The sequence below is a fragment of the Rhamphochromis longiceps genome, linkage group LG10, assembly GCF_057381845.1.
Source record: "Rhamphochromis longiceps isolate RC_006_pf linkage group LG10, R_longiceps_female_GT1.1, whole genome shotgun sequence".
NCBI classification, from domain to species: domain Eukaryota; kingdom Metazoa; phylum Chordata; class Actinopteri; order Cichliformes; family Cichlidae; genus Rhamphochromis; species Rhamphochromis longiceps.
This window is the reverse complement of record NC_140566.1, coordinates 10,766,459-10,780,283: the sequence shown is the minus strand read 5'-3', so window position 1 is coordinate 10,780,283 and position 13,825 is coordinate 10,766,459. Positions and strand designations below refer to the sequence as shown.

Genomic DNA, 13,825 nt, shown 5'->3' with positions numbered 1-13,825 from the left:
CATCAACTGGTATAGAAAATATGGAAGCAGCGATAGATCCTCACAGTATATTGGACGTGTTGGTAAGGGTGGGACGGGAAAAAGATGCTATCTACTGTTACCGTGTCTCTCAGCAAATGCTACTACAAACATAATTGTCTGAGCCATTCTGACTACAGGGCTCTGTAGTCTACTCAGCCTGTTGGTCGGTCGCTTTGAGCTATAGACTGAAATCTAACCAGCTTTTAGGTTGATTGCAGTTGAATTTGTACAGATATTCAGATTCTCCAGGTGATGAATTAGTCACACATTGTTGGATGCCCAGCTTCTCTTTTAGATGCACGGTGTATTTGAATTTTTGGAAAGTCGAACATCTGTACAGTTATTCCACAGACCGCCATCTGCTACAGACTTTTAAAGACTTAGAAGAATTAGTCACTAAAGTTGATCGAGTCTTTGCAGCCAGGACACCACAATTACTAAATTCCACACATTTTTATCATTTGGCTTTGTATAACTGCTAATGCCTTTATCACATTTTTTTCTTTCACTTTTAAGGCAGTTTTTCCTTCTTTTTTTCTGTTTATAATTTATTTTGTGTTATTATGATTTTTAAGTTTAACTTTTCATATTTGTTGCTTTTATTATTCTTTGAATCTTTGTTTTGAAGAAGCTTTAAATAAATGCAAAAGTAAAAAGTTTTCTCCTTTCACACCATTTAGCACAAGACTGACAATATTGCTTGCTTATATGTTGCTTTTTATTCCGTGTACAGTGACCTTGAGTGTTTTGAAAGGCGCTTTCAAATAAAATGTATTATTATTATTAATGCTTCCATAGAATACACTGTAATACGAAATAAAGCTCTTTTTATTTTTTACTTTCCTGTGGGGTTTTTTGCCAACAAGCTATCAAATGAAAGGAAAACTGAACAACAATGAAAAAAATAAAATAAAATAAAAATAAAAAAATAAAATAAAGTAGAAACTCTGAACCAAAATAAGTATGCACAACTATAGCTAATCCTCACTATAAAAGGTACACCACACAGATAGCCTAATATAAGTAAATACATTTTAAAAAGTATAAATTACTCAATTACAGATTTACATTTAATGTAATTTAATTACATTTAATGAAATACTTATAGAACTATGTGTACTGTAGGTTCCTTGTGACTTAGTCACCTCATCTTATTACTATGGGAATGTGTACTTATTGTTGCTAATTTGACGTTATGAAGTTTAGTACAAGATGCACCATCAAAGAATCTGAAAGCCCGTCAAGCCAGAACTGAAGATGCATTAATTAATATGTTCAAGTAAAGACAGCCTGCACTGAAGTGTATTGTGTGGCACTCATTATGGGTTATGATATGCACCGTTTAGCTGAATGCAAAGATCAGTCCAGTCCAGCAATGAGTCCATTTGAGAGATGTGTCACATTAAATTGCATACATTAAGGGCATATCAGTGGACCATAGAAAGCCAACTCCACATGGAACTGTTGGTTTACCGCATCTCATAATGCACGTCCTTTGGCTCTGAAGGACAAAGGCAGCCAACCAGTGAAATCCCTGTGCTTGACAAGCTAGCTTGTAGTAATGTCATGTATCAGCATTAGTTTACTACATCTAAATCAGACTGATAAAAGCCATCTAAGTTCTCAAGAATCTGTCCGGCCTCCAGATGAGTGCTGGTGTAAGTATAGATGAGAGAAGGAGGGTTGCTTTTGATTTTAGGCAAATTCGCCTGAACTGAAACTTTTATAAGGTTTGAGTTTACATTTAATCAAAAAATGGGAGTGAATGTTAGCTACTTTATTATAACTGCTAAAGCTTGCACTAAACAAGAAACATTTTATCTCCCAAACTTGCTCAAACATTAGATGAAACGTTGAAACTGATCCATTGGAGCTGGAGAACTGTTCTACAGTCACCTCCATACTGCACCCCATTACATGCACGTATGCACATATACCATATGCAGAGCAGAGTTTTTCACACTTGAGCATACAAGCTTACCATCTGATCAGCCATCAGTGTCATGTCTTTGTCTCAGTCTGCATTGTGCAGCAAAGCAATCTGAAGGAATTCAGTGTGCAAAAGCCTTTGCTATGCAGAGGAAAATCATGCTTTCAAAACAATTTTTATTATTTCATTCATGAACAGATGGATACTGCTCGTAACATTATTCTGAACAATACAGCCACATACATGATCCAAAATAAATAGAAGAGAGGAAAGAAAAAGTTTTCCAAAGACCCATTAATAACTGAAAATAATCGCATTGTCATTAACTTTAGGAGCAAGTGACACATTGATTAAAATCTTAACAAGTGAATCTGCCTTTTTTTTTTGTGAATGGTTGACTCCTCAGGCTCAATAACAGGCTGAAATCAGCTCTTGGCCTCACGGATTAAGCAGTGTAGGAAAAGAGAGTAGGTGGGGAACACTCGTGATTCTGTCCTCTTCAACTTTAATCAAAATTACACTGACGTGCTGCAGCCCCCCTCCATGTCTTTCATAATAATAGACCGCTAAAAATTCAGAAGGCAGGCTCCACATCAATCACTCGCCAGCTTTGAGTCCAATGCAATAAATATGTAAATGAGGAGAAGCCAATGTCTCGTAGCTTTGAGATCAGCGCAAGGAGGGAAAAAAGGAGAAAACTGTATTAATTGCCCATGGCCAGAGGAATCCTATTACTGTGGGCATTGATTATAAAATTCTATGTGTGAATGATTTTCATGCAGAAACTGGAGTACCAAGCCTCAAGCATAAAGTGAAGAAAGAGTCAAATTTGTGAATTGGGCTAGATTGAGAAAGGGGCTAAAAAGAACAGCAATGAGAAAAATACTAAAATTAAGTTCAAATCAAATAAGGACCAGAAGGATTCATCTCAAATTGCAGTAGATTATTAGTACATGGTAGCATTTATCTTATTGTTTTGGGTTTTTCTTTTCTTTTCTCGGTTTTCAGGTGTTTAAATTTTGATACACAGGATGTAAGATAGTTATATTTGTTCACGCTAAGTCTTCATGGGTGACTGTATTATGCTCCTTGAGAAGAGACTAAAAAAAACTTTTGGTAATTGGTCCAACAAATTATGTCTAAGAACATTGTCTAGTCTTGTGAAGAACAATAAAGATACTATAGCTGCAGGCATCTAACCAAGCTGCTGATACCCAGCTCAAGTGTCAGGGCATAATAGGAGTCAAACAGTCCATCCAGTCAGCGGTAGGCAGCTAATTAGCCATCAGCTCTTTTGTGCATAAAACATACCCGATATATAAAATACAGTTCAGATTTCCTGGACATCAGGTTCCATGATTGCTTGCTTGATTTGCTATTTTTTTCAGGACACTTATGAAAGCAGTTAAATTGGTAGGTAAGTGCACAAATCAATGCTTAGAGGTCAATTAAGTCTTATTCCCCCCCCCCCCCCCCCCACCCTCTCTCTCTCTCTCTCTCTCTCTCTCTCTCATTGTCAGCGAGATTTAAATTGATTTGCTGGTTTCACGTTTGACTTGCAAATCTTTCTCTTCATCAAGGTATTTTGTTGAGATTATAGGGATTACGTTTCCAGCATAACATTATCTGCTACAGCAAACGGGAACGTGTAAATGTTGTAAATTGCAGTTAATTAGCAGAATTCAAAGATCAATATTAACAAAAAATATAATATTGTGTATTAGGGGCATTTTCAGACATGCTTTAAGTGGTAAACTTTCTACCAAATTACACTGAATGGCCAACTGATGTTAAGTTCACCATCATGATTAGAATTTCTTGCACACACAGTACGAGGGAGAGCAGAGCAGGCCAGCAAGAACAGCAGTACTATCTCTCATACTAAGCTGAAATGACACGAGAGCACATTTAAATGACATAAATAAACTCTGGATTGCATCTCAGAGCCCTCACACTGCAGCATTATCTGCTGAGGATTACATTTCTATATCAAGTAGCTGTACATTTCTACAGACAGGTAACAAATTAAAGGTAAGGTGCTGGGCTAGAGCAGCTTCAGTGCACCTGGCAATGCTTCTGCAACTCTCAGAATCCTTACTACAACACTATTCTTCTCTCATTTGGTGTTTTTAGTGTTTGGTGAACAGTACACTGGGCCACAATCTTCTACAGGTGTTCAGTTGGGGATAGCATATGTTTCAGCCCCTACTGCCCTCTGGAACATTGTCAATTCAATCGCTGATTCTGAGGGAGAATTCCCTTTACAAACTCAAACAGCACCAGGAAAACAAACCCCCAGTAGCATAACACTGCCACCAGTTAATATTACTGGAGAGGTCAAGAGCTCAGGTTTGTGCTACCACCTGCCTCTTCATCAGTGTCCTAAACTTCTTCACCTAAAGAAAATGTTATGACTGGAACAATTTCAATCTTTTATAGGATTTTCACTGAATAATTCAAAATTTGAGTGTTATTAGAGGATATCACATGAACATTTTACTCTTTTGGGGGGTTTTTCTCCGTTGTTATGATGCAAATAAAGTTACTACATGGGGTTCTACACTTGATAAAGGGTTATGGGTGAATAGGAAGTTAAGCATAAGTGAAAATACCATTTAGCATTAACTTTACCAACTAGCAGCAGGCAACACTGATACTAACCTTGACAAGTTGCACGTATTTATAAGAAAATCTAGATGAATATTGAACATTAGGATGTTATCTAGCTCTTTTAGCAGCTTAAGTTAAGCTCATCATCATAAGCTGGTATATACATGTGTCTGGTTAAGCAAAAAACATGCCCAGTTATGTCAAAGTCCATAGTTTTTATCACATCGTTTTAATAGTGTTTAAAAGCACAAGTTGCCTGCTATGAATTTTTGGGGGGAAATGACGCTGAATGTCACTCTTTTAACATTCAGCGTAACATTTCGCAAAGTTGTAACGCAAAAGGGAGACTGAACTTGTTTTTTTCAAACACATCAGTCTAATGCAAACCATATTAACAATTGTGCAACTCTCTTTTCCAGCTTCAGCTCCACATTTTCTCATATGTCTTTTTATAATGGGGGACTTTAACCATGTCTCCCTTAAATCAACTTTGGGCAATCTGTATCAATATGTATCCTGTCCTACCAGACGGGATAAAATGTTGGACCTCTGTTACGGATCGGTGAAGAATGCTTATAAATCCCTCCCGCTTCCTCCTCTGGGATCTTCTGACCATAACTGTGTGCATCTTCTGCCCATCTATAAAACTGTCTTAAAACGAGAGAAGACAAAGACTAAGGATGTTGACATATGGTCAGAAGAATCTGTGCTTACCTTGCAGGAATGTTTTAAGTGTACAGATTGGGAAGTTTTTATTCAGTCTTGTGGAGATGATCTCGACGCTTTGGTGGATGTTACTAGCTCTTATGCAGTATTTTGTAAAGACATGATTATACCCCGTAAGCGCGTTAAAATTTACGCTAACAATAAGCCATGGGTCACTAAAAGTGTCAAATCCTGTTTAAGGAAAAAGAGACAGGCCTTTAAAGAGGGGGCTGTTACCGATTTTCAGACAGCCACCAAGGAAATGAAAATCGAGATCTTGAAAGCAAAACAGAGCTACAAAAACCTTCTTGAAAGCAAATTTGCTGCAAAAAATTTGGGGTCTGCCTGGACTTGTATGAAAACCATAGCAGGGTTTCAAAATCCCCAGAGCAGCAGTCAGGTCATTTTAGATGGTTTTAATTCAGACAGAGATTTTGCAAATGTTTTAAATATGTTTTATGCTCGTTTTAGTTCTTCTGATTTTAGCGAGGATATTTTGGAACTGAAACAGAAACTGAGAGATACTCAGCACTTTATCATTGAACTCAGCGATGTTAAAAAGGCCTTTCATACAGTCAATGTGAATAAGAGCCAGGGTCCTGATAATATTAGTGGCCGCCTAATTAAATCTTGTGCTGACGAACTCAGTCCTATATTTCAGGTTATTTTTAACAAATCCTTGCAAACACAACATGTGCCCTCTCTTTGGAAAGAAGCAGTCGTGGTTCCTGTCCCTAAATCTAGTCGTCCAAAAATTCTAAACGACTTCAGGCCTGTTGCCCTCACTTCAGTTGTCATGAAAGTCTTTGAAAAAATCATCAGAAATGTGATTATGAAAGAGACTGAAGGTCAGCTGGATCCAATGCAGTTTGCATACAGGCCCAACAGAGGAGTGGAGGACGCACTTTTGACTTTACTAAATCTAATTCTTAAACATGTAGAGAGTAAAGGGACTTTTGCAAGACTTCTTTTCATTGATTTTTCTTCGGCTTTTAATACAATACAGCCCCATATTTTAATTAAAAGACTTTTAGAACAGTTTGAAATCAGGAAAAACCTGGTGGGCTGGATTTTAGATTTTCTAACTGACAGGTCACAAAGAGTGAGAATAAATGGGGTTCTGTCTGACCCAGTGTTCTCCTCCACAGGTTCTCCTCAAGGGTGCGTTCTATCGCCCTTATTATTCACTCTCTATACAAATATGTGTCAGAGCAGACATGAAAACAGGGTCATTATTAAATATGCAGATGACTCTGTTATTGTCAGCTTACTGAAAGAGGGTGAAATTAACCACGGTCCAGTCATTGATGACTTTGTTCAGTGGTGTGAGGAGTCTTATCTCCAGCTGAACATATCTAAAACAAAAGACATGGTTGTTGATTTTAGGAAACAACAAAATGGGCAAGCAGTCACTTTAATTAAAGGTCAGAAAATAGAGCAAGTACAATCATATAAATATCTTGGGACCATAATCAATGAAAAACTGAACTTTGATCAAAATTGCAAATCAGTTTGTAAAAAGGGTCACCAGCACCTTTATTGCCTTAGGAAACTTGTTCATTTCCACATTGACCAAAAAATTTTAACTTTGTTTTATCGTTCTTTTATTGAGTCTGTTTTATCCTTTTGTTTGGTGGCATGGTTTGGTCAGACCTCTGTCACAGGGAAAAACTCTCTAAATCAGATAGTGAGATGGTCCAGTCGTCTGATAGGTGAGCCACAGTCTTGTTTAGCCTCCCTGTACTCTAAGCAGGTACAGAGGATGGCTTTATCAATCCTTAATAATGGTTCCCATCCTCTAAGGGGTGAATTTCAGCTTCTTCCCTCAGGACGGAGGTTTCTATTTCCGAGATGCAGGACAAAGCGTTATAAAAATAGCTTTGTCCCCGTTGCTGTCACTGAATTAAATAAGAACTGTTTTTGATTCGAAATATTAAAGTATGTGTCACAGTGAGTTTTATATATTTACTAGGTATGTGTGTTTTTAAAGGGATGTCAAATGCTGTCATTTTTCTGTAAAGCAAATTTACCTTGCCTTTAGGTATAAATAAAGTTACCTTACCTTACCTATAATATTTTGTGATCAGGTTGACATTTGTTAGCCACTGTCAAATCTAATCTTCAACTTATAAACATGTTTTCCTGCAGTTTATGCCTTGTGACATTGCTCGTCTCCTCTACCCCTCCCCCAATCAGCTCCACTGATCTGCTCCTTCAGTCTCCCGCTTCACTGCTTACTGATCCACTATGCAGCGTCCTGTCCCCTTTTATGATGCTCTCACCTTTCCCTGGCTTGAAAATAGTCACTCTGTCGTTAGCCTGTTAATGTTGCAACATGTCACTTAGCTGGCATTGGAGAAAGGCTCATTGTTTATTGCCGGCGAATCCAAATACGTGCTTGCAGCTCTTGAATTATCAAGAAAACACCTAGCAAAGTAACACGTGCCAAAGATTTTATGAAGCTCCTTTGCATAACACAAGGAAAAACCAACATATATACAGTATGTAATGTGAGTTGATAACTTTCTACTTAAACATTGTGTCTTTGAAATGTCGCTTAGGCTCACTGAACATAACCGGGGGAAAGAAGATGTTCATATATTGACAATGCCAATTAGATAATGTTGCTATAAACACATTAGCACAACAGCTCTGATTTTGGTGAATCTATAGTAAAGTTTCAAAGAGACGTTTTGTATTTCCTCCTAGAATTTCACTTAGTCATAATTTTCCCGATTTAGCAGAACAGTAAATTATGGCAATGAGTAGCTCTTCATAATCAGTGTAACAGATTAAGCTAAGCAAATTTACAATGTCTGTTATAAATATACAAGTACTTTTGAGCTGAACTCTTTTAGCGGTTATGCATTGTTGCTGATGTTATTTAGAACTTATTTCTAATCTTGCAGCAGTTTTTAAGCAGTTGCTGACACTTTGGCTTCTTCATCAGACTCCATAAGAGTGTGTTTATTAAAGGACAACAAAAATATTTTAAATGCACATTTGTACACTAAAAGGATTCCCTCTGGTAATCTTTTTGGTCTATTTAAAAATCTCAAAAGATTACATACATGTTAACAAATCCCTGTTCAATAAACATTCACAAAATCAGGAAAGACTGAAAAAGGAATTCCCATCATTTCCCCCAAAAGTGATAAACAAATAACAATCATCAATAGGACTTTTATTATACAGCATTGTGATGCCTGTTTCACAAACCGGATAAGAAAGGTCAAGTATCTCATGGAAAAAAAGTCGTCTGTGGAAAAGTGAAATACTATCGTTATAAATAATTTGACATTTTAAAGACAAAAGCCGTTTAAGTCTTTAGAGGTGTTTTTTGTTTTTTTTACAACTGAAATGGCAGGGTTTGCGATGTCCTTTCATTTGGCAACAGTTTATTGTGTTTTCAGTTTTTTTGAGGTATGCAAAATAGCATAGTGAAATAGTAGCATTAAATGGGTTGCCATTTAATTTCATTTATTTCATTCTGGCATTTCATTTAATGCCAGAATGAAAATGTTTAAAACAACTCAAAATCAACCCTCTGAACACTTGAGTGTCACATAAACAATTGACTCTTCCGTCCATTATTGCCCATTATTATACATACTGTCAGGTTGGACTCATATCATGTCACAGTCAAATCATTTTCTACTCATGTAAATGTTCAGATTAAAATGGCAATACTTTGAAGGCAAACACATGCTAAACAGCAAATTATTCATAAGAAAGGTGTAGCGAAACAAAAAACAATGCAATGTTTCCGCAGTCCTGAGAAATGTTTTTGGTCAGATGTATCACGTTCATGATCTGTAACCAGCGGGTGGTTCATGTGTAATACATGAACATGAATATTACACACAAACTCATACTTGGAATTTGTAAGTTGGCTGAAACACTGAAAGGTGATAAAACAAATACAATCACACAGTTCACATTTGAATTTTAAGGTCAGTTTCATCATATACAGTGCTGTGCAAATTTTAAACATATCAAAATGTGAATGTTTTTAGAAATGACATTGAAATCTGACATTTTATCAATTAACTTTGCATAAAGTGCACTAAGCAGAAAAAAAGTTTCAAATTAATACTGAGTATGACCATTTTCCTTTAAAAAGCACAGATTCTTATGGGTGCACTTACCATTGCTTATCAGGGTACTCTTTTTTTTCTTTCTCCCAGCCATTTTGAATGTATGGTCACAATTCTTCTTTGCATTTAGGCTGGTCTCAGTTGTTTCCATCGCTTCTTGCTATCTTAGACTGATATAAATACAGCACAATGAGACGAGGGATCTCTGTGGGCCATAGCATCTTGCAGAACTCCTTGTAGTTCTTGTCACTGAAGTTCTTTATGACTCTGTGTGAATGTTTGGGGATATCCATTGCCTTGTCCATCCATACATCCATCTTCTTAACTGTCCATTCCAGCTAGCATGGGCCAAAAAACTGAATACAGAATGGGCTTATGGCCAGTTGATATTCTTGTATAATGGATAAAGAATATAAGCATTAAATGTGCTTAAAACCTTTGCACAGTAATGTACATGACGGAAAAGGTTTTGTAAACACTAAAATACGATTCAGCAGTATTAATGTATTTGTTTATTGCTTAGTCAGTGAGGCCCAGCACTGCGAACCTATTAACGAGCCAATTCACACAGATTATTCCAAACTATCTAATACGTGGCCCGTCAATAAATAACCAACATAAAAATAAAAAAAGCATAATGAAATACAATAAATAAATAAATATTCATAAATAATTATAAATAAATAGCTGATATATGAAATAAAGTTAAGGGTTTGCCTTCAAACTGCATTTGTAGTATTTCGGTCTTAGCCTGATTACCAAACAGTGCCTTCACTCATTTCTGAAGAGGGCTGTGACAGCTGGTTGGTGTATCCGTTGTCACTGAGAGAAACAGTGGTGAAGGGCGTGCTGGGGCCACACATTTCACTGGAGATGCTGTGAATTGAACTTGGTCCATTGGGCTCCGGACTTGGTGAGTCCACGGGATGATGAGATAATGTATCAGAGAAACACTGAACCTCTCCGGGACAGTGGTGCCCAGGATGATGGTGGTCTATGGCTCCTAGTGGAGTGCCAGCCGGGACTGTGGAGGGCACAAAGCCCAGGTCTGCTGGAGTCTGTGCTTGCGATAATGGTGGGCCTTGAAAGTACTCATAATTCCCTCCTGAGCCATAGTATTCACCAGGATATTCTGCACTCATATGAACATAAGGATTAGTGCATTGTGTCAGAATTTAAAGAAAGAATAGTAGTGGCTTTTTTATGTATCTTGAATTTTTACAATTTGGTCAAAAACAGCATTGATTATAAGATTGTATAAGGTTCATTTTATTGATTACAGCTAATGCATCAACCTGAAGAAGCATAGATACTTTGTACCATATTTGCTTATTTATCTGTTTGTTTATGATGTGACAGTCTTAAAACACTAAATCTTAATCATTATTTTATATAGCTCACCTCCATAATAAGAAAAGTGTCCAAGCTCTCCTGGTTCCACTCTCTCTCCCAGGCCTCTCATTCTCCTCGGGTTGCGGAAAAACACGTGTCTCCGAGCGCTTAGAGCGCTCAGCTGTTTCATACGTCTCTCTTTGGACCTCCGATTTTGGAACCAAACCTTTAAGACAGCAGTTCAAAAACAAAGAGCATGAATTATGAAGTGTGGCCAACAGCTTTTTGAAATAAGGGCGACAAATTGCAGTTGGATGATTTGGAAGACGATGATTAGAAATAAATCAACCCAAAATAATGACAAGGTCTTTGTAAATTGGGGTAAGGTTTTAGTTGATGAGAAAAGACACAAAAATTAACTTTTTAGGTCACTAAAAATATAATTTATAGCATTTTTAAATTAGCATTCAAGATGTATCAGTGCGACACGATTTTTTTTATTATTATTAGGGGGCCTTTTAAAATGCCCATGGGCATCATGAGTTCTCTGTGATGTTAGGGACGCACTGGGCGCACAGATTAAGGAAAACCCCAAATGAGAGGCGGGGGGGGAAAATGAAAATCAGCAGAGCATATATTGTACGTGGGTGCTTGCAAGCGCCACCAGCCACATTGCTTTGTTGAGTTGCCTACATCAAAGGCTTTATTCTCTGTAACACTAGTGCCTTGGTGATTGTGTTACTGTCACTTTGTGTGAGTCTGTGTATGAATAAAAAAACAGTAAACTTATAGTTATCTGGGTTTTTTTTTTCTTTTTCTATATTTGTTGCTTTTACCTGGATGACTCTCATGTTAAGACCCGTCTCCCTTGACAGCTGCTCTCTGATGTGCCTGGTGGGCTTCGGTGTGGCCGCAAAAGCCGCTTTCAGGGTCTCCAGCTGCTTGGCTTTTATAGTGGTCCGAGGCCCGCGTCGTTTTCCGACGGCGCTCTGCTCGTCGTTCTCGTTGCTGCACGTGTCTTTATCCGATAAATGCCCGTTTTCTGACTCCTTCCCGTCGTCCTGCGGGTCCTGAGAGTCCGGAGACAGACTTGGATCGCTGCACGTCGTTACTGTAATCAGAATAAGACAATCAGAAAATGCCACTACTCTAGGCTAAATATTTATGAAAGGTGCACCTCAGGAATCTTTTTAAAAAAATAAATAAAATAGCCTACACTAAATAATAATAATAATAATAATAATAATAATAATAATAATAATAATAATAATAATAATAATAATAATAATAATAAATCACCTGAAAGGAGGATTGTGTCTTTCCCAGAGTTGTTTTCATAGTCCTCTTTGCAAACGAACTTGAATTCGTCCAGGATATACAGTTCCTCTCCGGTGGACAGCTGTTTGTTACACATCACACAGGTGAAACAGTTCAGGTGAAACACTTTGCTCTTGGCTCTGCGGACTAGATCACTGGGTAAAATCCCCTGCGCGCATCCAGCGCACTTGGTTCCAAATTTCCTGTTCAAGAGGGAGAACCAAAGTCAGGGAAAAGTTTCGGCACAGACGTGATATGTTGGTCTTAATCTAGGAGAACACCTTTACACCTGCTATGACTTTAGGCCCAGTTTTGACAAGTTTGTGTTGTTTTTACAAAACAACCCCCCATTCAAACTACCGGAAACTTAGTGTGTTGTAGTCAGTGAAATTACCACAGTCAGTTTTTCACAACTGTAAGATTTGAGCTGAAAGTAAAAATGCAGTTGTCTAACTAAACAGGCTAAACACAAATATTAGGTACAATTGTAAGATATTTTCCATCATAATAATCACACGAGCAGTTAGGGTTAGCTTCACTTTCAAAGAAGACAGAAAACTGAGAATTAAACGAAAAGAGAGAAGAGAAAGATAAGACGATGAAATAAAATAACAGCAGACAGGCGTGTCCATTGTATAAAAACAGATGGTTAGTTGCAACCACTGGAATGCATTTTTAACCTGTTTTTAACTGACTAAAAAACCCCAAACCTTTTCTATAAATACTAAACCACAAACACTGTCAATTCTTACCTAAAGAAATCATTCTTGCAATACAGTTTCCCTTCTCGAGAAAAACACTTCTCTGTCAAACTACATTTGCAGTCGCAGCACTGGACGCATTTGATGTGCCACGGTCTGTCCAAAACTTTGAGCAAGAACCTATCGAGAATAGGTTTTTCACAGCTGGCACACTGAAGCATTGTCTAGACTTATTCCCGCTCCAGTGTGCGAGTGCGAAATCAACTCTTCCTCTTCTCTTCCGTCCCGCTCACCTAGATATGGATTCGCTTTAGTGCATATAATCCAAAAGATCCAGCTCATCCGAATTATTCGCATCGATTAGGTCGCCATCAGTGAGAGTAAAAGTAGTTGTTTTTGTTTGATTTTTTTGTTCCACAGGGCAACAATCCAAATTCAGTCTTTTGCTCCAAATGAAAGATCAGCAGTTGAAGACAAACTGGTATTTAAAAAAATATGTATATATAATAATCACTGACTGGAGATCATAGCGGGCCGTGAAGATGATCCGAGGTGTGCGATTTCAGGACATAAAAAAAAAGAAAGCTATTCATAAATATTAAAATCATTCACTGCGAAAAATCCGCAGTTGGCTAAAGTGGAGAAGAAGAACGAACAACAATAAAATGCTGTCTGTGCGCTTAGTGTGGTCATATGTGTCCCATTTTGCCTCTGACGAGCTCTCTCTGAGAGAGACGCTGTAATGAGCTCACCTAGCGGAGCTCAGCCTATTGCCTATTAACAAACCTGTGACGTCAGCTTCAGGGGTGGAGGATGAGGGGATTTCATTTCAGTCCGCCACAAATAACTATTTAAGTTACAGAGGTGAAGCATCATGGTTACAAAATAAAATAAAAGGAAATAGAAATGTGGCGGTAAAAACTACAGGAAACCTCAATATGTTTTAAAGCCTTTTTATTTCTTGGAAAATTGTTAAAAATAAATTTTCTAAAAGCAGATTTTAGTGACGGATGTCTAATGTTAACACCGCAAACTAAAAAGAAAAGCTCAAACTAATATTTAAAAGAAATTATAGTTACGAATAAATAATATAAAATAATAAGGAAAGTGGT

General features: G+C 37.5%; 1 protein-coding gene across 1 annotated transcript; it reads right to left on the bottom strand.

Moving 5' to 3' along the window:
- Window positions 1-8,217: 8,217 nt before the first annotated feature.
- LOC146660330 (LIM/homeobox protein Lhx1-like) lies at window positions 8,218-13,444 on the bottom strand. The gene is made up of 5 exons (XM_085419549.1): window positions 12,765-13,444; window positions 11,995-12,215; window positions 11,532-11,806; window positions 10,765-10,921; window positions 8,218-10,495 (listed from the first exon to the last, which is right to left on the bottom strand). The coding sequence occupies exons 1-5, from the start codon at window positions 12,932-12,934 to the stop codon at window positions 10,119-10,121; spliced, it is 1,200 nt and encodes a 399-aa protein (XP_085275675.1). The 5' UTR covers window positions 12,935-13,444; the 3' UTR covers window positions 8,218-10,118.
- Window positions 13,445-13,825: the final 381 nt, after the last annotated feature.

What these genes read in the sequence shown, in the direction of transcription:
- LOC146660330 (XM_085419549.1), bottom strand. Translation starts at nt 12,934, where the DNA reads ATGCTTCAGTGTGCCAGCTGTGAAAAACCTATTCTCGATAGGTTCTTG. An exon ending in TTAACATGAGAGTCATCCAG is followed by an intron (nt 10,922 to 11,531) that starts GTAAAAGCAACA and finishes GCTGTCTTAAAG; the next exon opens with GTTTGGTTCCAAAATCGGAG. An exon ending in ACACTTTTCTTATTATGGAG is followed by an intron (nt 10,496 to 10,764) that starts GTGAGCTATATA and finishes ATATGAGTGCAG; the next exon opens with AATATCCTGGTGAATACTAT.